The 26,367-nt window shown below is 39.0% G+C and overlaps 1 protein-coding gene across 2 annotated transcripts in view; it reads left to right on the top strand.

Moving 5' to 3' along the window:
- The window catches only part of negr1 (neuronal growth regulator 1), a 238,307-nt gene that overhangs the window by 138,257 nt on the left and 73,683 nt on the right, over positions 1–26,367 (top strand). For both annotated transcript variants that reach the window (XM_041791271.1, XM_041791272.1), the window contains exon 4: positions 20,636–20,767. In XM_041791271.1, coding sequence (XP_041647205.1) covers positions 20,636–20,767 — 132 coding nt within the window. The remainder of the gene's footprint in view (positions 1–20,635; positions 20,768–26,367) is intronic.

Below are 26,367 nucleotides of genomic sequence, written 5' to 3'. Positions count from 1 at the left end.
CAATTGAATAAACTGAGTTGCAGCAGAGCTACAGTTAGCTGCAAAGTGTTTACAGATAATCCTTTAACCATGGGTCACAGCCACTGCCTGCTCCTCTTAAATCCTCATGAATATGAGACCAGCAAAACAACTACAGTAGGTAGACCTGTTGTAGGGGGAGTCGTTAGTCTCTGCAGTGCTGGGCCAAATGACACAAAGTCAAACCATCCAGGACATTGTCTGTCTTGTTTACACTGACTCCTGCTCTGACACAAGGAAAAGATGGGTTTGTTTGCTGATTGATTATGTGGCCTAGCAATTCATAAATCAGAGCAGAACAAAAGCAGTTACAGTCCTATTAAGAAAAAAAAAAACCTCAAATCCTTTAACATGTAGTCATTAATCCAAAGTTTCTGTAATCTGATTCTCTCATTTGACCAAAGACTCTATAAACCATTAGTAAGCATTTAACTTGTAGCCTCATTTACAGATTAATTCCTGAAAATTTCCAGACAGTTTTCAGGACATTTGTGTCCTAACATTTTGCTGTCTTTCAAGCATTTTTCCACAAAGCGGGAGGTTGTTTGGGTTTTTTTCTTGCAATTCCAGTAAACCAAAACACGCATTAAATACAAATGCAAAAGATCAAATCTAGATAATATAGGGGCAGCAGGAAAAAGTCTGCATAAAGTCAGGTTGAAAGAGTTGGACAATGGTGTGCATCCTTCTCCCGACAATGCTGTGAACATTTCTGGAGTTTAGTGCATGTGTCAAAGGATTTATAAGGCCACATAGACCAACTAGGTCCAGCATCTAAAGCTGTGCTTCCTTGCCAGCATCAGAAAATATCAGTGAGGTAACTGTACAGGTTACTGAAGCCACGGCACATATATTCAGACATGACTTTAGGCTCCTTTGGCCCAGCTCCCCTTTATGGATTTTAGCAACCTCGGATTGACAGCCAGGGAGCGGGGTAAGGGTTATGTATCAACACAGTCTAACAGCCTTTTTTTTTTCAGACTCGCTCTGCACATACTGTGATTCTACCCCTAGCTCTGGCCCACACCTTGAGTCGAGGCCAGAAGGCAGCAGCACACAATGTAGCAGCGTGGGTTGTTCTCCATTTTCAGGAGTTAAAAGGATAAATTGATGTAGAAAATGCTGCTCTGTGCTATAATGGATTCCTCAGCGATGCCTGCCCTATCTGTGTAGTGCAGCCCTGAAGGAAGCGTGCTCGCAGCTCCCCTACACAATGTGGGAAATTGCTTACTGAAACGGGACTTAGCCAGCATTGGCACTGAATGTGAAATTAACCTCGCTATGATTTCTTTAATTTGCTCAGAGTGACATCTCCCTCAGGTGAGTGGAGTCTTGGTCAGTCCCTCAAATTTCTCTTAGCGTGCACGACTTTTGTAAGGTCATTTTGTGCTTTTTGCAGCACTGACACCAAAAGTGAGGCTTTTTAGCCTTCCATCTTTTATTGTTCATACTTTCTAGGAAACATAATTCTGCCTCCTGTTTTTCTTTACTGTGATGTCAAGGTTGAGCACTCAACATGTAATGATCTTCAAAGTACATATCAAGGATGCAATTCTTGTTTAATGGCCTGTATGACCTTTGCAGAGCCCTCTTAGTGCTCTAATCGATAGGAATAGCATTTGCAGCCCGAGCAGTATGATGCTCATGGATCGTCCATGAGAAAAATAAACTGGCATTCATTTATCAAGGAAGACTGCAGCCTAATTGGATTTCTTAAATGGAAATGCCCATTTGTTGAAGAAGTATTCCAATATGTTCAACACAAGCCTACATCCACTCAAGAAAACAGGGTTATGAGCTGTTATACAGCATTAAACTGGCCATGCAACATGCTAGCATTTTGATTTATTCAATGCTCATTGGTAGCATATTTACAGCATTAGTTTTCATCATTCTAAAATAACTAGGTAGTGTGTGCATGGCCTTCTAAATGGGCCAAGTCTGAATTTAAAATTAAACCCAAGTCTCAAGTAAAATCTGTTGTGAGCCTTTAGTGAGTCTTCAAGACCCAAAAAAGACTGAATAGAAGTATCCATGTATAGTACTTGTTGCCAGCCAGCACTCGTATCATTGTCTTGTGAAGATCTTTTTGGCAGCTGATAGGTTGTGATGCTGGTACAAATTAAGACATGCAGACCCCCAAGTCTCAAATCTTTCAGTAATTAGTGAACTTTTTCCACTGAGTCTCTTAAAACTGAAGTTTTTTTTGAAGTCTTCACTTTGTTGGCCACTATTGTAGTTCTTTCTGTTTGTTATCCTACTAGTTTTATTCAGTCATAAATCTGTAAAGTGTGGCCCATCTTTTCGATGTCTTTTATTCTAGCTTAGCAACAGAATTTATATTTGGTATGAAAATTAATTTGGCAGCCAAGACACAGAATCAGGAATTAAGCAATGTCTCCTCATTTTCTCTCCAGTTGTAATCAGAATTACTCAGTGGGATGTCCCCACAGTACATGCTTGATATACACTTTAACTGGTGTTGTAATTAATTCTTGATGTTTTTTTCATTCAGTAGAGCTGTATGCCCGTTTAAATAGAAGCAATCTTAGGACAACTGGCTTTACGGACAACCATAATCTCCCAGCCTACCTTGGCTTATTGTCAAACAACGAACCAGGTATGAAAAGGGCTCATTTACAGTGCTTGCACATCATGGCACGCACCGCTCTATACTTGGCACAGCGTTATGGTCTTCACTAAAGTCATACTGTTAAATGTGCTCTGCTGCTTTATAATGTGGTCTACAGCAGTGTGAGCTTAAAAACACTTTAATTCCTCTTTCTGGGGTTAAAACAGTAATGGGAAGTGGTCTGAAGTTTATGGTTGATAACCATAATGCATGCTGCAGCAAAAACATCAGGCACAATTAAAACCATTGAATGTTCCATGTTTGAACATGATACCATTTTTTGGGATGTGTGGATTAGGGATGGTATGAGCACTTGATCATCATTTCTCAAGTAATGTTTAATTAGGCTACTTGTGTCCTGCATACACAGTATTTTACACAGCAATATTTAAACTGATTTAGCATGATGTGTGCTAGCACTCCCTGGGTTCGTCTCACTAAACATACTTGGTAAAAAAAATCATTAATAGTAAGAAAATAATGAACCCTAGTAAACCCTAGTAATACCAATCCCTTTCGAGCCATGGCTCTGATGGTTTAAAGGATCAACAACTACTTTATGACAGCCATGGTAATTCTCAAGAGATGTACAAGGCAAGAAGCAAAATCATAACATTAGCCCTTTTCACTGTTGCACACCCCATTTGTAATACCAGAATACCAGAGAGTAAAAAGTTGCGTATAACAAAGCTAGTGACTAGAGGTATGCTTACATTCAGTGTTGTTGAAGGAGAAGACTTCAGTGAGCTGATGACATTTGTTGAGATGAAATAAAAGCTGTAATCACAGCTATTAACACCTATGAGAGTGGAACAGATGTATGAGGGAGGTCAGAGTGTGGGAGCAGGTGTGACGGACTGGCAAACAGATCTCTCCATGCAGTCAGATGAAGTGCCGTGAAAAAGTATTTGCCCCTTTTCTGATTCCTGATTTTTTTTTGCATACTTACCACTCTTTGATGTTTCAGATCAACAAACCAATTTTAATATCTCACAAAGACAACCCAAGTAAATAGAAAATGAAGTTTCTAAAAAATATATTTTATTTATTAGGGGGGAAAAAATCCAAATACTCTTTCACAGCACAGTAGCTATATTCTTTCAGTGTGGGTGATTTGTAACCTTGCAACGCAGATGGATACGCCCGTTTCCTTGTTTTTCACCGGTGAACCATTTGGGCCTGGTTAGAAAGTGACAGGACCAATCAGCGACGAGGGGCAGTACTTTCAGGCGCAGCAGAGTCGTCACATAAACAAGCAGCAGCAAGAGCTGGTGCAGTTATGGAGGAAGACATTAGCATAGATGCTGCTAAAGCACCAGTTTATCAGAACTTGACGACATTTCTTCGTTAAAAGAAGAACAAAGAACAGCAGTGAGTTGTTTTCTTTTCAAAAATGACAAAAGTGGTGTACTTACATGTCTATAGTTGCCATGTTTCGCGTTATTCCTCAGCAGCTGCTTGCAGCTTCATAGCGGCTATGTCACTTGTTTTGTTGCTCTGATTGGCCCGTTGAGATGTGACAGACAGAACGTTCACCCAATCATACTCAGAGTTTTTTCAAAGCCTCTGCCTTTTCTCAGATGTTTCCTATTGAAGCTTTCCCAGATGGATGTGTGAAACATTCATCTGGCATGTCAGGTTAGATGATTTGGTCTGTGAAAAAGTACTGTACTTAGTGGTTATATTTGACGCTAAAGTAGTCAGTAGCTTTTTTAGAAGCTTCAGCAACAGTGAACTTGCAGCTGAAAGAAGCTTGCCATTGATGTGCAAGGCAAAATAGATTATATTTAAGGCATATGTTTATCTGCTTAAATGCTCATAAAACAAGAATTCATATTCCTAGATCCTATCTGACATTTGTTTTAGATCTTGAATTCTCATGTAACCTCTTAACAACTTGGAAAAAGAGAACACATGCACAATACAGAGAGAGAGAGGGATGGGGAGGGGGACATGGCAAATCGTCAGTTTATCCTCTGTCCTGATGTAGCTCAGCTTACCTTTGAAGAGCAAGTTATTTCAAACAACCCTATTATAAAGTCCTTCATTTGTAAGCTAAAAGCATTTTGTAAGCGGTTGTAAAAAATTAATACCCCACCTATTTCTCATGATTGTTCCAGTTAAGCCTGATGATTCTAAAAAATATTTTTACATTTTATAGTTAATATTAAAATGTGAGAAACTGCACTTATGATGACAATCTGAGATTTAATAGTTTTCTTCTTATAGTAAGGGGTCTGCAATGAGATAACCAACCCAGCAAACCAGACTGTCGGCTTCTGTTCACTGATAACCAGTCTTGACTCTCAGAACTTGAATTCTAATGGGGTCAAACAACCTTAGAGTAAACGAGATAAATGTGCCTAGCTGCTACCTACCTGGTATTTTCCAATGCAGTAGCAACTTCAGTTCATCTCCTGTATGGGTTTTAATTTTAATTTTTTACAACATGCAAATAATATCTGCAGGCTATTTAGCAACATACGTCTAAGTAACAGACATCAACTTTTTATGTCTTGTAAAACTAAACATGCTTAATAAAATGCAACAATATTAACCCTTAGAGCTCAGACACGCCCCTTATTAAATTGCTTGGTAACTTTTGAACCATAAGTCGTAGACACTAACCTGTTTTTTCCTATGAAAGCTCTCCGTTGTGCCTTTGTAATTATGTTTTCCATGCATTCTTACAGATCATTTTCTAGTGAGCCCCGAACTTGGCTGACTATCCGGGGTCTCTGAGGACAGGGTTGTCGTATACAACAATAAGGGACAGTGTTTATAAAAACATTGATAACTTTTGAACCATAAGTCATTGACACTTACTCTTTTTTCCTCTGAAAGCTGACCGTTTTGCCGTTCGTTTGATACCATTGATGTCTCCATAGCCCTAAAGAGCGCTGTTGTAGTGAGCCAACGACTTCTGTGACTTTTCGGGGTCTTTGGAGATTAAATCCACAGTGTTATAACCGATTATCAATTTTCGATCATGTACTTTCGCTTTCTTCAGTGGACATGCAATGCATTGTGGGAGGGGCAGTCGACCAGTTGCATCTCTACTGCTTAGAGGAATGGCACATCTAACTGCATAAAAGCACATGTACTTTTTCTTTTATATATTGAAAACCGTTAGTCACAGAATGTTATTTTTTCACTGTTTTGTCCCCAAGAGATGGGAGAACAAATCTGTGCAAAGAAAATGCTTAGTCACTATTTTTAGTTGTGTGTTATCAATAAGAATCTGTGAGTTTCAAATTCCGATTTGTTTTTTTCTTTTGTCTTTAGATTCCTATAACTTTTTTAAAATTCAAGTGACATTACTATAGTAGATATTTCCTTAAAGCCCAGGTTGTCCTGGAAAAAAAGGATGTATAGAGCTTGACTGTGAACCACAGGGTTGATGTTTTATAAGCTTTTTAAGACAAAAAGTCCAGACGAGACATGATGGTGAGAAAAACAGCTCTGAGCTCTAAGGGTTAATGATAGTACCAATGCCAAGCTTACTTGAAAATTGTAGGAAAACCTTGTCTGATCTATGATGCCATAAAACTGTACATAAAGCAGGATGGCAAGAGACCAACTGCCTTCAAGAAAACAACTCTAAAGCAAATTGAGTCAAGCACTATCAGGTATAACTGATATGTCCAACTGAGTAAAATTGTGTTCTGAAACAGGCAATAATAACAGTTCTGGTTTGGCTTTTGGGCCATTTAAAATAAAAGTGCTGCCAGAGGGAGGTGAAAGAATCATTTACTGTACATACTAGTGGTTGGGCTGGGTTGGGCAGTATTGATTTTTCTAGCACAGAACAGACCGTTTCTTACAGCACTCAACACTGTACTCCGTTCAAGTTTTCACCCAGTAAGATGTTTTCAAGAAAGATAAGTCTGAAACATGACTCATTCAGATAAATAACTGACACATCCGAAGTTTTTGAGTCTATTTCTGTTAGATACAGAGGGATATTGTACTCTGCTTGCACAGCATGCATTTCTTTAAAGCAGGTAAAAACACAAACTTGATTGCATGTCACTATTACTTTTTATTCCAAGTTGATTGTAGTGGGCATTGGTCTAAACAGGCCCTAATACAACCAATGTCCCTCTGTGGAAAATACGTGATTGTTTTTCCAGAGATAAAAGAAAAGTCAGTGTTTGTCTCTGGAAACCATTACATTTAACAAAGTCATTTGCTAAATGGTATTGGGAGCATCAAGCATACCCGGCCTCATGGGTCAGTGCTTTGATTTCATTGCCCTAGTAGAAGACACAGAAGCACACTGTGGATTTTCACATTCTGCACAACATAATTTCCAATTACAGTGAAATACAACATAGCCATGCTTTAAGGGCAGTGTATACTTCACCATGGGAAGTTTTTACTCTGTATGTATGGAGAAAATCTGCACAGGTCACATAGACATAAAATCATTGAAAGTCTTTTGCCCATACAGCATAATAACTCTCAAAAACAGGCGTCAGGAAGACTACAGCAATGTCATAACTCTGCTGTGTAAGACAAAGGATTGGCTGCACCGATCACAGTACAAACAAGACAGACACTGTGGAACCACTAACACTCCATAGAAATCCATAAAAGCTTTGTTTGCAATATGTTGACGTGCATTAAAATGAGTCTAATTTCATCGTTGTCATGAAGAGTGGATCTAAGAGTCCTTCTGTCGGATATAGCAGGAACCAAAAAATCCTGCTCTAGGTCTACACACTGATATGCATGGCCAGGAGACTGCACGTCCATACATTTGTGACTGCAAGTGCAAAAGACACCAGTACAACAGTCTGATACTTTAGGGAATTATTTGGTGTGGCCAACAGCAGTTGTGACCAATTTGTGACTGATTTAATGAACTGTAAAGAGATAATGTAGGGTATTATTTTGGGGTGATGCCAAACAGTCAGATATTAGATTATTCAAATGAATGGACCTCTTTTGACTGCCAATCCAATGATCAAACTCCTAGCCTATTTTAGTATAAACATCAACTCAGTAATACTTTTAATGTAATTTTAAGTAACTGATGTACTTTAATCAGTCTCCATAGTGTGTGCATAAATGAATTTAAGACCAGCTATACCATTTTGTGGGGCCATTGGAGCAGTGGGATCTCAACTGGGCTTTATATGTATGTTTTTGGGTTCCCAATAGCCTACCATAGTAAAAACATTGAAAGTATGGAGACTTTCTAACAAGTTAATGTAAAAATGTCAGTTGTGTCAACAGCTTCTGCCCTACCACTCAGCAACAAGTAACAATGGCGAACCACTTAAAACTAGTAAAGCCTGGCTCAGATTACACAAATTCAGCTATATTTTTCCCCACTGCTCTGTCCCAGCTCATTGTCAAACATAAGAAACCGACAGACGCTTTTGTAGCGTGACATAATCAACGACAAGTCCAAGACGCCCCACGACCATGACTCTAAAAGACTAGCATGTCAAAAATGTTCTTGCTTCACTGTCTGGTTTGACACCCTGACCTGGCATCACAGGGCTGTACAGTGCGACATATATGTCGCAAATGCTACAAGAAAATGGGTCTGTGCTAAGAGGTTGTCACTCCTCATCACACAGGTGCTATGACAAAGTGAGAGAGGTGTGTGCATGCGAGACACGCAGATAAGACTTTGAGTTTACTTGTTGCTCCAAAAACTTCACTCCACTTTCATTTGAGACTTGAGTTTCACGCCCAGTCCATTTATTTCTTATTTCTGGTACATTTTAGATTCAAGTGGAATGTTATTTCCTCTAATAATAAGTAATCCTGCGCGTCTGGAGCGGCCACACTCCGCAATGGTGATAGAGTGACCTGCAGCTCTTACAGACAGGGAAGGCTCAGGGCAGACGCAGTCGGATGTTACTATGTTAAAGAAGAGTACTGCTATAATCCCAATTTTTAAGACACGTAGGCTAGACGATGTTGAAAACGTATCTGCTAGCTTACTTCTCCGTTAGCCTTGTCTTTTCCAGTTACGCACTGACGGTCGCAGTGAGTTGGCTGTCAGTGAGAGGACAGAGCGCTCAGTCTGCGCAAACTGATTAAAGATTTTTGTATAAAATAATGCATTTTTTTCTTCACTAATATCGTAGCTGCTTCTGTTATGTTAGCAAGCCAATAAGCATCTGAATGAAGCATGTCTGATATGACACGGAGAGACCGACAGCAGTGTGACGGAGAGATGAAGGAGAGAGAGAGAGAGAGAGAGAGAGAGAGAGGAGCATGAAGGAGTTTAACAAAACAGCCCCACACTGCATAAACTTTGTATTTATTGTTAGGGTAAAGATGCAGTTTGGAGACAGATTTTTTTAAAATTACTAGTGAACTCCTACAGTACTCATATTATCATTACACTGTTAGAGTGAAAAGATCTGTTCATTTACCATTAGCGCTATAAACATCAGAACCCAGTGTGATAGTTCAATATGGACCACACTCTAACAGTGCTTAATGAGTGCCTGATAATGTTTGGAATATTTTCCTATTACTCTGAGTATCAGTAAATATATGAGGGGTGTCCAAACTATGGCCCATGGTCTAACTGTGGCCCTTGGTCCTTTTGAATTGGCCTGCAAGAAATCCATTAAAAAGGCCAACATAATAACATAAAACTTAACTATATTTTTTAGTTTGACTAGGAATGCACACTATTGGGGTTTATACAATATGGGGATATTTACAAATTAAATGTAGCTGATATCAATACCAATATATAAATGTACAGACCTAACACTTCAGTCCTTGAAACACAGTTTAAGGATGGACAAAGAAACATACTTCAGTCTCTAGAACACACTCAAGTTTAAGTAATAAGGATGAACACAGAAAAAGACTTCAGCTGTCAGTTGGTCCTGTCTAAAGTAGAAAAAACATAATGAATACAAACAAAAGGATTCCATTGGCAAATAGTAGCACAAACTGGGCTAATTTGCTCCTCTGTCTGATCTCTAGGTCTGATTTCCAAAACATACTGCTCTACTCATCTTCAAGCACCAAAGCTTCTGTAAAGTTAGTCAGCTCCCAGCAGTTTGCTCTTGTTTTGTTTCTGAATGTGGAGATGAACCATCAGCGTCTCTCTTCTCTGTGATTGGCTGTTTGCTTTGGCGGACATAAGAGCTTTATTTTAGGCTGTTTTGCTTTTCCAAGTACATTCACTTACTACGCATATATTATGGTTACATGTTGGTTTTATAGCTGTAACAAACATTTTATATACTAGTGCATCTCAAAAAATTAGAATATCATAAAAAAAATTCAATATTTTTTGTCACTTGTTTCTGAAAGTTAAACCCATATATTATATAGACTCATTACACATAGAGTGAAATATTTCAAGCCTTTATTTCTTGAAATGTTGATGATTATGGCTTACAGATAAGAAAACCCAAAATTCAGTGTCTCAAAAAATTAGAATATTATGTAAGATCAATAAGGATATTTTCAACAGAAATGTCAGGCTCCTGAAAAGTATGTGGATTCAAGTTCCCAGAGTCTGGAGGAAGAGTGGAGAGGCACAGAATCCACGTTGCTTGAAGTCCAGTGTGAAGTTTCCACAGTCAGTGATGATTTGGGCTGCCATGGCATCTGCTGGTGTCGGTCCACTGTGTTTTCTGAAGTCCACAGTCAACGCAGCCATCTACCAGGACATTTTAGAGCACTTCATGCTTCCTTCTGCTGACAAGCTTTATGGAGATGCTGATTTCATTTTCCAGCAGGACTTGGCACCCGCCCACACTGCCAAAGGTACCAAAAGCTGGTTCAATGACCATGGTGTTACTGTGCTTGATTGGCCAGCAAACTGGCCTGACCTGAACCCCATTGAATCTATGAGGTATTGTCAAGAGGAAGATGAGAGACACCAGACCCAACAATGCAGATGACCTGAAGGCTGCTATCAAAGCAACCTGGGCTTCCATTACACCTGAGCAGTGCCACAGGCTGATCGCCTCCATGCCACGCCGCATTGATGCAGCAATTCATGCAAAAGGAGGCCCAACCAAGTATTGAGTGCATAAAAATCAACATACTTTTCAGAAGCCTGACATTTCTGTTGAAAATATCCTTTTTTAATTGATCTTATGTAATATTCTAATTTTTTGAGACACTGAATTTTGGGTTTTCTTATCTGTAAGCCGTAATCATCAACATTTCAAGAAATAAAGGCTTGAAATATTTCACTCTATGTGTAATGAGTCTATATGATATGTGGGTTTCACTTTCAGAAACAAGTGACAAAAAATATTGACCTTTTTCATGATATTCTAATTTTTTGAGATGCACGAGTATTGTGCTACAGGTTTTGTGTTCTGTGCTACAAGATTGTCAATCTCTGTAGCACCAGCGCTATGGGCAAAAAACTTAACGTAGAGCCCTGCGTCAACGACGTATATCTTGACACCCACCAATAAGACACCATTTGCTCCTTCTCTTTTTGTCGTCAGAGTGACATTATACAAGTGTCCATGTTCTCGCCCCTTAATAGTCAGTTAATCTTCTTTTCAGAGCAAAAGACTGCTATCATCATATAGAGCACTTCTGTTGTAGCAGAAGTCTGTTTCACTCTCTTTGACCTGCCTCCTTGACAACCTGTGAACACACAGTCATGGAGACAGTGGTGATGTAAGCATAGGATGAGCGGTCGGGATCACACTTGTAGTGTGGCAAGGCTGTCGGCCAAGACAGGATTTTTGTTTTCAAAGTCTGACATGGTGCTGTCGTGAATGACCAAAAACATCACATAGTCTGAGCCAGCCTTAAGTAGGCCCCAATGCCCAAGAAGATGATAGAGCAATGAGCATACTGCAACACAATTGTATTTCAAGTCTAGAAGATACATAGTTTAGTAATGTAAACTCTGATTCAACTAATCCTTTGTCTGGGAAACACCCAGTCCTGGTCAATGGAAAAACTTCAGAAGTATTAATGATGCCTTCACATAATTAGATCTTAACTCTTATTTGATTACATAATTGCATTCAAATATAATTCAGATGTCTACTGATGAGTTCTAAATGTCAGTGAAAATAACTTTAATGAACAATAACAATGCAGTGCCTTTCTTGAGGTTTTAATACATCCTGATATAGAAAGCCCTTAAAATGATGTCTAATCTACAGTTAAATAACAGATGATAATTTAAACTATTTGTATTAAACATTGAAGCTTTATCCTTCAAACACATTTAATTTTACTCTATTATTAGACCAAAAAAGATTTCACTCATGCAAACACAAACGACAGCGAGATCACATTATTTTCCCGCAGTATTCATTTCTGAGCAGCACTGTTGCAACAAAGACAGCTGGCCGATAAGATAAACACATCTTTTCTCTCCATTCTTCTTTAAAAAACTAATTTCACTGTTATTCTGCTCAGTTTTTAGGGAGATTAAAAATTTTATTAGATGCTGGCTTTAGTTGTAGCCTAGCATACCGGCAGACCTACTTACTGAATGAAACAGATTATATCCAGTCCCTTTGTAGTGGTCCAGTTCACAGGAACACTCTCATCATAGATATAACCATTTATTGCAAAATGGATATACAGGTTTGCTTGGTTATAAAGACTCTAGTTAAAAGATGCTCCCCAGGTTGGTCAGGCAGCATACTTTGACTTTCCAGGGAGCAAAATGCTAAATCACATCCCCTCTCTATATGAGAGTGCAACATAAGCTTTAGGATAAAAGACAGAGGCTGGGGTGATGGAGGTGAAGCTCTGCCAGCAGCAGTGGATCAGTGTTTGGTGTAGGGATTGGTGAGAGGGAAGTCATAAGTATGGACCACCTTGTTGAGAGAAAAAGCTGTGATTGTTCAAGAATGATAGGAGACAATGATTTGTAACTTTGTGTGTGTCTAAGGTGTCCTCCCTGAACTAATGCTAAGCCTCATTACCTCCGCCAAGGAGGTTATGTGATCAGCAGGTTTGTTAGTTTGTTTGTTAGCAACATAACTCAAAATGTTTTGGACGGATTTTGATGAAATATTTCGGAAATGTCAGAAATGGCATAAGGAAGAACTGAATAGATTTTGGGAGTGATCCGGATCACCGTCTGGATTCAGGAATGGTTTAAAGGATTCGTTACTGTTGGGAGATAGGGCTAATGGCGGAAGTCTGCGCTCTCCGAGTGCTTTTCTAGTTTAAGTATTCACCCTCTTTGATGTTTTACCCTTTAACTGATTTTATAAATCAGTCGTGGTCAATATAACTTGCTTTTTGACAAAAAAATGACATAAACCCCTCTAACGTCAAAGTGAAAACAGACAAAGTAATGTCAATCAAATGAAAGTAATTAATGTAAAATAAATGACGGCATAAATATTCACCTTCTTCAAGTTATCATTTAGTAGATGTGCCTTTGGCTGCAATCACTGCACTGAGTCTGTGTGGATCTCAGTCAATGCACATCTTAACACTGCAATGTAACACCGTTCTTCTTTGCAAAACTGCTCAAGCTCAATCAAGCTGCATTGGGATCAGGCATGAACAACCCTTTTCAAGTCCAGACAAAAATTCTCTATTAGATTGAGGTCTGGGCTTTTACTCAGCCACTCCAGAACATTTCCCTTGTTGTCTTTAAACCATTTCTGTGTAGCTTACGCTGTATGCTTCAGGTCATTGTCTTGCTGGAGAAAAAAAAAATCATCTGCCAAGCCGTAGTTCTCTTGCAGACTAAATAAGATCATCCTCCGGAATTTTCCTATATTTTGCCACATTCCTTTTACCTTCTACTAGGGATGCACCGAAAATTCGGCCAATGAAAATTTTTGGCCGAAAATGGCCTAAAAGTGCGTTTTCGGTTTTCAGCCGAAAGACTTTTATCACCAAAACAACAAGGCTGAAACACGATGTTGTGATGACGCAAGCAAAAACCGCGGCCAGCGCGCGCTTGGATCAGGGGTTCTCAAACAGGGGTACACATACGTGAAGGCACTCCAGGGGGTACGCGGGATTTTAAAATACATGCCAGCTATATAAGAAAAATAGCGCCTTTCTTTGCACGTCAGGGTGACACGATTTTGCGAGTATATTACATTCTAAAATCACATTTGTGCTGTGAACGTCTGCAGTGTGTTTTCTCTGTCCTCTGATAAACAGTGATATTTATGGGAACGGAAGATAAAAGGAGGTTTGTCCCTCTCCGTCTTTCACTCTGTGCGTAACGCGGCACTTTTACGCACAGCCAGGCTGTCAGTGCCGTTTTGTTTCACTGTTTCATTCACTGTGCCAGTCAAGTTTGTAAGAGGAGGGACTGACTTTTCATTCATTCTATGTCAAATATGATCAGTAAGAGTTATAATATTGCACAGCTGAGGCTCGCGGTGAGAGGAGTTAACTCCCCCCACGGTGCACAGATTGGCTCACCTGTTTGTGTTTCAGACTGGTCAGAGGAGTAATTTCAGTGAGCTGGTTGATCCGGAGTATTTAAGTCATATGTCTGAGGTCAGAGGAGACTGTGTTGGTAAATATTTCACTGGAATAAAGTCCTGTTAGTTTAGAAACAGCTCCAGCTGTGCGAGTAGCGCATTTACGGTAACAAAGACGTGTGGGGCTGCCTGCTGCCTGTCTCCCTCTCTACCATGCTACATGAGGCAAAAACACAAGCACTGACTACAGACAGATATGAGGAGAGGACAAATATTAGGTGGTTTTAGAGAGGAGGTTGTTTTTGTTCCTCTGTCTGCCTTAAAAATTGGCACCACCACCATGTGTGCTCGTCGGAGCGAAACTTAAATATCCGCAGCAATGTCACACTGTGAAATGATGTTGCAGGTGTGGGAGCTTGCATTGATTCCCTACAGGTTCTAAAGTAAATATTTTGTGTAAATAATTTGTATGAAAAAATTGCGCCTGGTGTGTAAGGACTTAAGTTTATAAAGTGGAGTTTATATTTTGTAGGTTATTAAATGTAATGACCCTAAAACCCCCTGAGTCTCCCCCATGGCAGAATGGTTTGACCCACACTGGAACATGCCTGTTAATCACTGTATTCACAATCACTCCATTCATAAAAAGGTTCATGATTTATTTTTTATCTGAAGAAATGTTGATCTGTAACTAAGTTCCTGATTTCAGTTTGAGAAGAGATCTTTATTATGATCCCAAAAAGGGGCACTAAGCTGTCTTTTTAATGATTTGTTAATTATTTACAGGTTTTTAGTTCTTTCTAGTTCTATGTTTTTATTTCCAAATTCTTCCAGAGAGACCACTGCAGCTGAGCAGTGTTTTGCACACTTCTGGGTTTAAAGCCTTTCCAGTCACTGTTTATACTACATTAATTTGAATTCCCACATTTAGTGATGAGAAGATTTGCCATGAGTTTAGTCATGCATTTTTAACATTTAAAAAGAAAGTGTTTATCAGTTACAAAGTTTGATAAATCAGACAGCTGTCACAGCACTGTTTAATGTCTTTCTTTTTGGCCAAAAAGCTTTGCGCTGTTTAGGGGATACTTGGTTGAAAAAATACTTCACAGGGGGTACATGACGGAAAAAAGGTTAAGAACCACTGATTTAATGTATACATGAGTGGGGTCAAGTTAAACATTTCATTTTGAATTTTTTTGATTTTATATTGTGCATTGTTGGAATGTCAGTGCTTAATAAATATTTACATAATTTTGTAATTGATTTATTCTTTGAAGCATTGATATTAATTTATGCAATTGATTTTAGTGAGGTTAGCACACAGTCCTAGCCATAAATGCAGTGGTACTAATAATTGGTATAATAATTTTTTCGGTTTTTCGGTTTTCAGCCTTGGTTTCCTCATTTTCGGTTTTCAGTTTCGGCCAAGAATTTTCATTTCGGTGCATCCCTACCTTCTACCTTCAGAAGCATTCCAGGGCCTGCTGCCAAGAATCATCCCCACGGCCTGATGCTGCCACTGCTGTGCTTCACAGTGGGAATAGTGTGTTTGTGGTGATGTACAGTGTTTGGTGTCTGCCAATCATGGGATCCTGTCTGATGACCAGAAAGGCACCATTTTAATTTCATCAGACTTTCTTCTACTTGACCATGGAGTCTCCCACATTCCTTTTGGCAAACTTAAGTCTAGGTTTAATGAGTTTTCTAGAGCAGTGGCCTTCTCTTTGCCACTCCCCTGAAAAGCTTTGACTGATAAAGACCCGGGCAACAGTTCCTGTACGCTGAGTCTCTCAATCTCAGCTGCTAAAGCTTACAACTCCTTCAGTGTAGGTAGTGTCTTGGTGGCCTCCCTCACTAGTTTCCTTGTCGGTCACTCTGTTAATGAGAACATCCTGATCTAGGCAGATTTGCACATGTATCATATTCTAGGGGTGTGCGATATTGAAAAAAAAAAATTATATCACGATTTTTTATGGCCAGATCACATCTTAATTTTATCAGGATTTTTTTCATTAAATTTCTAGGACAAATTTGCAAGTTAGTTTCTGTACCACTTTAGAATTATTATGTGTGTCTTCGTCTGTGTTTTAAAATCTACTTTACTGTTTATTAAGCACATTTTGACACTTTGATTTGCATTTTAAAGTATATTGGTCTTTAAAAAGAATTCCCGCAGCTGAAGCTTTAAACAAGTAGTCTGTTCATACAGTATGCAATTTAACACCACATTTACTTCAGCCTTGTTTACAGACTGCCAAATAAAGAAAATATAAATATGAAACAAATTTGATGAATTTTTGAGCCGATCCTACAATAAAACAGATTAAGCAGGTCGCCAATACATTCTATTTCTTCACGATCTGAGATCGTCTTATCGCAAACCCCTATCATATTCCTTTATTTCTTGATGATGGATTTAACTGAGCTCTGGGGGATGTTCAGAGCCTTGGAAATGTTTTGTATCCATCCTATGAGTTATACTTCTCAATAATCTTTTCTCTGAATTGCTTGGAGTGTTCTTTTGTCTTCATGGTGTAATGGTAGCCAGGAATACTGATTCACCAGTGGACCTTCCAGACACAGGTGTCTTTATACTGCAGTCACATAAGACACAGTCACTGCACTCAAATGCACTACTCATTTCACAATCTGTGAGACTACAAGCGCCAATTATTTATGTCAGTCACTTTAAGGTGAATATTTATGCAGTTATTTGTTATACATCACATATTTTTATCCAATATACAATACTTTGTAGAAAGCTGTCTTTATGTCGGCATTAAAGAGGCTTTTGATTTGTTTTGTTTTGTCAAAAAGGCAAATTATATTGACCATGATTGATATATAAAATCTATTAAAGGGTAACACATACAGTGGGGTGAATACTTTTTTATGGGCACTGTACAGATGTTACTTAGGTTAGAGGTCTCAGCAGGGCTGCTGGTCTTGAAAAGACTTGCACTGAAGAAATGCCAAAAACATTTCCTACATGACTTAAACTGTAAATGCTGGATTAAATGTATCCCAGATTAAATTAAGTGCTGCTAAACAATCCCTCCCTTGCACTTGATAGGTGATGCATGTTCTCTTTGGGGATCTCTGACAGTGCTTCTGCTTTTGACAGCAGCATGCTGTGTCTCTCAAAGTAAAGCTCTGTCACTTCTCCCCCTTCAAAAGAAATAAATCAAAGTCAAATTTCCCAGGATAGTATTAAAAAAGCAAGGCTGGTCTGTTTACAACACTTTGGGAAATTCACAGTTACAAGATAGTGAATGACTGTGCATTGCAGCACATTTACCTACTCTGCATAAAGCCCTGTTATTTTTAACATCACAATTCCACTGCACCATTTGATTGCTACACAGACACACAGTGTGCTGCACACCCCTCCCACATCAGTGGGATTAAGTAAAAAGAAATTGTATGCACCCAGTGAAAAAAGTGCTCCTTCACTGGGTGCAGAGCCCAGCCATGAGCCATGCACAGCCACGAAAATAGAGCCCTTTGTGTTGTCTCTCCGTCCCTGTGCTCTCTTGGCATATTAACGGTTCAGGTTTTCAGACACATCCGGTGCTTGTTTATGGATTCGTTTTCCAAATATTTTCCTTTCCTTTGCCACCAATACATCTTTGCCAAGCCTTTTGGACTCTATTGTTGCCACCATGACAGTTTGAGAAGAGACAGGAAAGCTCATTATCGACACTGCCTTCAGTTTCAAGTTTTTTGACAACGTAGCTTGTAGATAAAAAGCCACCAGGGTTGCAGAGGAAGAAGAGGCATTTTATAAGTATTCAACTCACTTGCAGGGTAGATTGGCAGTGCAGAATGGCAGTATTTCTTCTCCTAGAGCACGGATTGTCTTGATTTTGGCTTTCCTTTTTGTAAGATATTGCTGAGTCAGTGTCGGGTCTCAGTGGCTCCCTGAACAGTGTTGAGCTCAGTTTTGCTTGATTGTGCACTCAGTTTGAACCCTATGCCTCTGAAAAGCATCCACACTTCCTTCCAAATCCCCTGTTCCCCTCCTTAAAGGTAGTATATAAATACATTTCACAGTGAACACCACTGGGTTGGAAATTAATTCTGGTCAGGGAAAATTTTTCCGCAGACTGACGAATACATGCACACAGTGCTGCCTGCTTTGAACCCACAACAGTTCATTATTCACTCACACCTGGTCAAATGAGATTTAGAGATGCTTTAAATGTATGATTTTGGCTAATATCCAAAATGCCAATATTTCCAAACACATTTTAGCCAGCACCAATATAAAAATGAACTTTTTTATTGTAAACACCAAGTGTCTCCTGTATGAAGAGAGGCAGAGGCAAGCAGAGCTGAGAAAGGAATGGTGAAGTGGAAAGTCTGGTAGATGCTTTTGGTCTAAAGATTTTCTATTTGATACAGTGCTGAACAAATTTATCAGACCACCTGTCATATTTGTCTCAGAGACCATCCAGCATCATGAAGTGCTTTAATGTGGACTCTTTCATTTTCAGTGAGCTCTCCACATTTTACCATTTTGAACAGGAATGAGGGATTTCAAACTGAGTTCACCCAAATTTGAGCCAGCTCACTGGGCTTCTCTGAGAAGTCAAAAATTAATCAAGCATAACATTCAACCACTAAAACTAACTTTTCTGTTCAGGAATGCAAGTAAATAACAATAATTTGACATATTAATCAAGAAATAATAATGTGCTTGATGATTTTGGTAATTACCAATGCTGTTAATTTAGGGCAGCTGTGGCATAAACCTTAGTTTGGTTAGGGTTAGGGTGGTCTAATAAATTTGTTAAGCACTGTATATGCTGCACAATGAGTTTAATCACTATTGCAATTGCAACTAAATGAATGAATGAGTGTTTTTGCTTTGATGAAAAACAAAACACGTTTCAAAAAAGATAGTTTTATATCTGTTGCAATCACAATTGCAATATCTGATGTTTTGATAGTGCCACTATTGTAGTTTACAAATTACAAAATTGGTCTGTACTCATTTTTTTTTTTTTATCTTATAGCACCAGTACATTGACGGAGTGGGAGAAAGGTGGGCATTTTTGTGTGTGTGCCAGACATGCAGGTGTGCCTTTAGTCTTTACTTGTACTTGCCTCTCAAAGGCCTCAGTCTCGACTTCATCTCCTGGGATGCAATATAAAGTCAAGCTCAGTTCTTATTCCCTCACATAACGCGTAACCCTCTGCATCCGGAGTGTGAGCAGGCAACTACACTTCTGACACAATGGCTTCGTATCATCGGCCACTGACCAACGATGCTGGCTCAAGGTATACATGATACAGATGATCTAAGAGGAGCCCTGCTTCAGTTAGCATAATTCCCCTCTGCAATTGGCTCTTTACTCTGCGAGCCATTGATGGAAAGTTGTGATGAGACTGTTTTAAAGTTCACTTACCTAGCACATGGGTAAATTCTCAGTTGGTTTTAGAGATGCAACTGATTTCATATATTGTGTTTCAAGTTCTTTTTTTGTCTTGTATTGTCACTAAATTTTATGGGCGAGAAAAGTTAACATACAGCTCTGCCCAGTGTCTATTTGGAATAGTTTTAATAACAGCCCTGGGGGCTTACTTTAGCGTATTACTCCAGAGATGTTGGCGATAGCGCTAATTTTAACAATCTGTGTGTCTATAGCGTATTGATAGGCTAATGCATTTCCCTTTCTCCTGGAATAAGTCGAAATTTATAGAGGCGAACCTGCATCATTTGCTTGATTTGGTGTGTCTGACAATGAACTCACAATTCTAAAATGATGCCTTTTCCTCTCCTGTAAAGAGGAACATCCTGCATAAAAAGTTAAAGTGCATTTTTGCAGACTACCACCTAACCAACAGCCCAACAGATACAGTTGGACTGAGTTAGCCTATCTAGTGTTTCTTGTGAAAATATTGTTAATGAAACAAAACAAATTAAATTTATCTAAATAAATTGTACTTGACACTTAATATCTCTTCATTGCTGTTTTCCAGCTGTCATACTTTTAATCCTCGCTAGTAACAGATTTATGAAATGAAACCATCATCTGTCCCCTCAAACTGTGATAAAATACTACACGTTTTTGCTCATGTGTTACTTAGATCAGTAAGATGTGTGCAGATTTGTGCTCCCTCCAGCTTTTTAGTTGCACCCTGCCCCGGCTCATATGCCAGTCATGGTGCTCCACTTGCAGCTGCTTTTGGCACCGTTATCTAACCTATAAAACTCGGACATGCAATCGGCCATCGAACTTGTCTTTCTCCCTAGAAGGAGCTCTCACTGCATGTGGAGTTGAACAAATGATGAGGGGATGACTGGGAATACACCATTATTTCTCTTTCCTGCCACCGTATCAATATGAACGGATCAATGCACCACTAATCTGTTTCTATTTCGGGATGCAAGGAAGGTAATCAGAAGTTCAGTGCAAAGCCTAATTGTGTTCCATCTTCTTCTCAGGCCTAAACTTCAAAGCTATTTTTTGAAATGAGGGCTTTTCCACACACTAACTGCAGAAAGCCAAGAGCTATACATACATATTTGTATGCGTCTGTTTCTTTGCCATGTTTGTATTCCTTGTTTGTAAGTACTCTGCCTCCATTTTTCTCTCTCCAGCCAGGAAGTATGACAACGGCGAATATCTTAACATCACCGGCATCACGAGGGACCAGGCTGGAGACTACGAATGCAGCGCTTTAAATGACATCGCCTCTCCTGACACCAAAACAGTAAAAGTTACAGTCAACTGTAAGTATATCTCTTCCTCCTTGCCTCCGTGTTTTTTTTTAACACTGGCCTCGCAGAAGGTATGAAAGATAGCAGGGGCAGCTTTCAGTGACACTGGTGTCACGTCCCTGATGGCTCACCTTAAGAAAGTAGACCTTTTAGAAGTTTAAGAAAGTGTAAAGCCAGGGCTTGAAGTTTTTTTTTAATATTTAATGTGAGAATTCCCTTTTTGTCTGAACATGTAGGTGATTAATTCACACTAAGGAAAGGTCTGACTGTTCGAAGCACTATTCCATTATGCAGGTAATGAGTCTTTCAAAAGTGTGAGGAGACAGTAATGAGAGACCTGGGCATTAATGAATGATACTGGGCTTTAGCGGTGGTCGTCACTTGGAAATCGACAGTCGTAAGTATGAGCAGGAATGGTTTCTTGACAATTATTGCCATTTCCTTGTCTTTCTTAAAGTGCTTCTCTTACTTCAATGTTATTCATGGAGGTTTCTGCATAGATGCCTTGTGCTAAATCGCACTTTTGGCAAAGCTTTTTGGGCAGTTAGCCACGGAGACAGGAGGAAAGGAAGGGTGAAAGGAAAAAAAAGGCTCTTCCTGGCCCAGTTTACTGAGTCATATCCTGCGAGCTAATCAAGCAACTTTTCTAATTCAAGTTATATTTTATTTTAAACACAACTTTGAATCCAGTAATGCTTTAACTGCATTTTCCCCTCCCTGTGTTAAGATGGCTTTCATTCTTGCTTCATTATTAAGCATTGTGGCCATTATTTCTGATCTCACTCTAATGAGCTGGGTCTGAGTTAGAGTTTTAGAGTCTGTCTATTTATAGCTCCTCTGGGACGTGGGTTTAAGAATGAAAAGTGCTTTGACAACTTCTATGTCTTTATGTTACAGAACAAAGGAGATATTCACAATGATTTATAAGGCCTGTCATGGTCAGACGCTGAATTTTTAAGCAGCACAGCAGGGGTGAGGGGTTTAGTGTCCTAACAGAGAGGATTGATTTGGAGGACTTTGCTGCTGCACAAAGTCACCACAGTTTGAGCACCGGTCCGATACTTTGCCTGCTGTAGTTGGTCAAGTGTAAAGAGAGAATTCACTCGTTTCTCAGTTATCTGGGGCTGACAGGACTACAGAGCTGTTCCTGCCATTGACCCTTTTCTCATCCCTTATTATTGACCAGCGCTGCAGCAGAGTAGTTCAGATAGCTTTATACACTCCTTCAATAATGTTTTTAAATTGGTGTATGTAATCTTATTTCTTATTTTACATAATCCTCTAAGTGTAGCAGAGATTCAGCACCTTCACTTCAAAAATAGAAAAATGTCTCTTATGTAAGGAGATAACTATAATTTTTTTGCTCATTACTTCAGCTTTCTGGAGTGAAAATTGAGTTTCTGCATCAAACCAAACCTAATTGCAATGCATAACAAGCCTTTCTTGGAAATGCTATGGATTATAAAGAATAAAATATGGGCAATTTGTTGAAAGCTTGTATCAAATGCAGTAGCAGGATCCTGAATGAATACACTGGACTGTGGCTGTAATCGAGTCAATGTCCATTGAAAGCCATTATCTTTAAGTGTTTTTCTCTCTAAACTTGATAAAACACCTTGTTACTAGATATTTGAGAGTAACACAATAAAATCATTCAATAGTCTTTAGTTCTTTCATTTGTGCAAAAGAAAAAAGATTAAAATAAGACAAAGGTTACTATGTATTTATGAAGTGCACAGGTGGGACAAAAGAAAGAGGATCCCACCCAGCACAAAAACATTTGAGTGGTTCTGTCACAAAATATCAGCACATTCATATACTCAAATCAAGTTTTAAAGCAGGAATTTATTTTAAGAATGCATTTTAACGATTGCAATCTGCTGTTAAAAGCACTTGTTTAAGATCTCTTTTAAAACCAGAAATAAAAGTGTAAATTCCTTCTGATCTCCAGTCCAGTTGGTTTCAAGAATGAACCCTGAAGCTGAAATATTAGTACCAGTAAAGAAGTGTGTAGTTCTTCTATTATTTATCTGACATTCTTGTCATTAATGATGGAGATGGTGCTCGTGTTTTATCAGGTGTTGTTAAAGGTAGCACCAGCTGATTTCTAATTTCTCTTGCAGCAGGTCTGTGACACATAAGCCATGCCTCTGTGACAAGTCTTTATTCAAAATCTGTCTGCAGTAATTAGTCTAGCCAAGCTGATGGGGCAGACTGTGTCTCCACAAAGTGTAAATCTCTCAGCTTCCGCCCTATTAATTCATAAATATTTCAAAGTTTCTGACACCCAGTTAGAGCTATGGCTAACATGTAGCTCCATGGTGGCGCACTATTCTGGCCTCACAGGCACCTCACACATGAAAGGTCCTGTGTTTTATTGCAGCTGTTTAGCATTCACAGTGCTGCGCAACTATGAGACCTGCATAAACAAAACACAACAGTGACATTAAAGCAGCACAGTGCTGCTGCGGTCATCCACACCTTCAAATAGCACTGAGAAGTAGCTGTTTTAAATACAATAACTTCTGTTTTGTAGTCCTGACTAGTCAGTGTTTTATCTCTCAAATGTTTTTGTACTGCTTGTGTTAAATTATTTTTTATGGAAGTTTTGGCTCTGTCTGCCCTACTTGGGAACTCGTACCTATTAACAAAAAGAGGGCAAAAATAAATAAATTAAAGTTGTCCTTTGGAGCGGCTGATTCGGCCACAGCAGGCCGAGCCTGAGCCAGCTGGTGGCCACTCTTGACTGCTTCCTCTCCACCCTGGTGCAGTTCTCCCTCTGTGCAGGAAGAAAGAGGAGCATTTGGAGCATATCCCAATGTACTGTATCATTCATGCTTCGCTGTCACACATCAAGCTATATTCACCGAGCTCCAGGGAGTGCGGGGGTATTGATGAGACCTCAGTATGCCAGACTCAGAATTAAGATAAAGACGTTAGCTGACACTGGAGCTTAAACAAGAGAGGATAATTACACAGCAAGAAGCAAGAAATTAACTATATTAAGAATATTACAGTGCATGGGCACATGTTTATGCAGCTGTTGAGCTCTGCTTAAAAAAAAATTAGGCACTCAACTTTGTAAAGTTTCTCAAGGGACATTGTGCCTGTTTTCATTTTACTTTTTCAGTCAACAACACAGAATGTGCTTTTATTAGGTGTCATGCACTGCAAAAACTGACAAGTGAAATGAACTCACAGGAGGGATTTATTACATCAAAAAGGGACTCCTGGGGTGCTTTCACACATAGATTGTTTGGAGTGTTTTTTTCTGAAGCAAGTGGGCATTTCTTTGGTCTGGTTTGTTTGGACATATGTGAACATCACAGTCAAACCCTGTTTCAGAAAAAAAAACAAGCAAGTCAAGATTGGTTTAAAGAGGTGGTATCAGATCACCATCAATTAAACCCTGGAGTGGTTCATTTGGAGTGAGAATGCAATCGACAAAGCAACCTTAACAAATTACAGGTTGACTCATCCTTCTTCAGACACTTGCAGCTCTACTAGTGTAAGCAACAGCAGTAATAGTGACAAAACAGCAACTATAATAATGAAAATAATCATTTGCATTTGAGTCAGGCCTTTGCACTGTTTTTGGTGCCCAGACATTAGCGTAAAAATAGCAACAGGCTAATGCTACTCACCATCTCATCAGCAGAGCGTCACAAGACTCAACAGCCTGGACTAGTTCAACTCTTTACTTCCCAGAGTTTTATCTGCCTCAAAGAACCAGGGGACTTTGCCCTTCTTGTTTCTAGAACCTCCACTTTTAAAAAACGTGTGTGTTTTTTACACACAGCTGTCACAGCTTCCTACTAATACTGCAAACAAGATTTACAGTTTAAAGTGTGACCGTGTTAATTGGGGGCTTTAACCTGCATGTGTCTGTGATGCCAACAGATGTTAAAAACAGCAAGCCCACATGTGCCTCTTTGTTTATTATGTTGTCATATTAAAACTAGCTCATCAGTAGGCCTGTAGTCAACCAAAAAACAACTTTATTGGCCAAAAGTACACCCACACACTAACCAATCAAATAGTCGTTCAGGTAAGGAGAAAAAAGAGAACTTCTCTTTAGCGCAAATCAGTTTAATCCGTGATCAGTTCCTCATTGCACCCTTTAGTGTCTAAATGATCTTGGAAATTAACATCACAAGCTTTCTTAAGCATTATTTATTATGACTCTGAAGCGATCAGTGTGTCCCTGCCTATTATCATAACCTACAATTTCAGCAGTCACAATTATTTAGCATCATATAGCCTTCAAAATATCCTCTGATAATTGTTTGTATTAATGTATAAGGTAACCGTTAAATAAGATATATTGTTTCAGAGTTATTTACAGCATAACTGCTGTGAAATAATCAGTATTTAATATGTTCTACATCACTTTGTGTGCCTCTCTCAATCAGTCAGCAGATCACTCCTGCTGTTTTGTTCTCACACGCATGCATGGCCAGCCGACAAGCAGGATCTTGGTTGGATGAGGGCATATCGACCAACCACTCAACCAAATGGCTGGACAGCGTCAGCCCTACTCATATATGTCTTTGATGAAAACTAGTCTGAACAATGAAATGTTCAGGTTCATCATCTGATCTGGAAAAAGTGGATGAGCTGTGGGTGTTGTTTTTTTTGTCTGATTTTTTCATACATTAAAAAAGTAAATTGATCTCATGTTGTTCTAATTATGTTTGCACCCTGACACAGAAACTTTAGTTCATTATAGTTTTTTTGAGAACAGGTAAAATTTCCTGTGAATTTTTGCATCAGTCTAAGTCATTTAGATGAGTGAGTGATGCTTCAAAGCAGTGACTGCTGCTTCCTTCTCTCTCACTCACTCGCTCGCTCACTCACTTGTTTTCAAATGATGCCATCAATTTTATTGAATTCACTTAACTCAGACTTTCTTAAGATTCAAATTTTGTGCCAGTGCTTAAAATAAGATTTGCAGAAAACATGTGTAAGTTACTGTTTTTATGAGATTGCTTGAAACATTAACCAAAGCGAAACATAGCAGATTGAACAGAGCAAATTAAGAAATACCTTGAGGATTCATCTAAGAATAATTGTTTCATTTGATTAATTTGTATGTGGTCAATAATAATTTCTTACCTTTACCTTTTAGATTAAGAAAAATATATTCCTTTTTAATCTAAAGAAACACTCATGTTTATTTGATGTCCACCTACTTAGGAGGCTAGCAGGGTGTCAGTAGTGTTTATCAGAGAATCAGCAATGGTTCTCTGAGTCAAATTAAGTCATTAACATCCATCATTCATGTATGTACTTTTTTCTCTTCCATCCCTCTAATCAGATAGCATAGAAGTGGGTGACATTGACATTTCATGGGTTAACAGTTTAATTAAACACATGTCCACACATTTCTCTCCCCCTTCAAAACAGTTGTGTTTCTAAAACTAAGAGTATAGTTGACCTCTGGGCTAATTGCAGATTACGGCCACTAATTAAAATAAGCAATGCAAAGTAATGAAAACAAAATTAAGCTCTGGCATGTTTGGAGTTTTAATAACAGTGGGCTTTCTGTAACACTAAGCCTGCCATTTGGCTCCCTATGATATGGTGAGTTAGACACAGACGGTTTGAGGCAT

This window comes from Cheilinus undulatus, linkage group 7 (genome assembly GCF_018320785.1).
Source record: "Cheilinus undulatus linkage group 7, ASM1832078v1, whole genome shotgun sequence".
Taxonomy (NCBI): Eukaryota; Metazoa; Chordata; class Actinopteri; order Labriformes; family Labridae; genus Cheilinus; species Cheilinus undulatus.
Note: the sequence above shows the minus strand (reverse complement) of the source record. Positions and strands in the feature narration are given on the sequence as shown.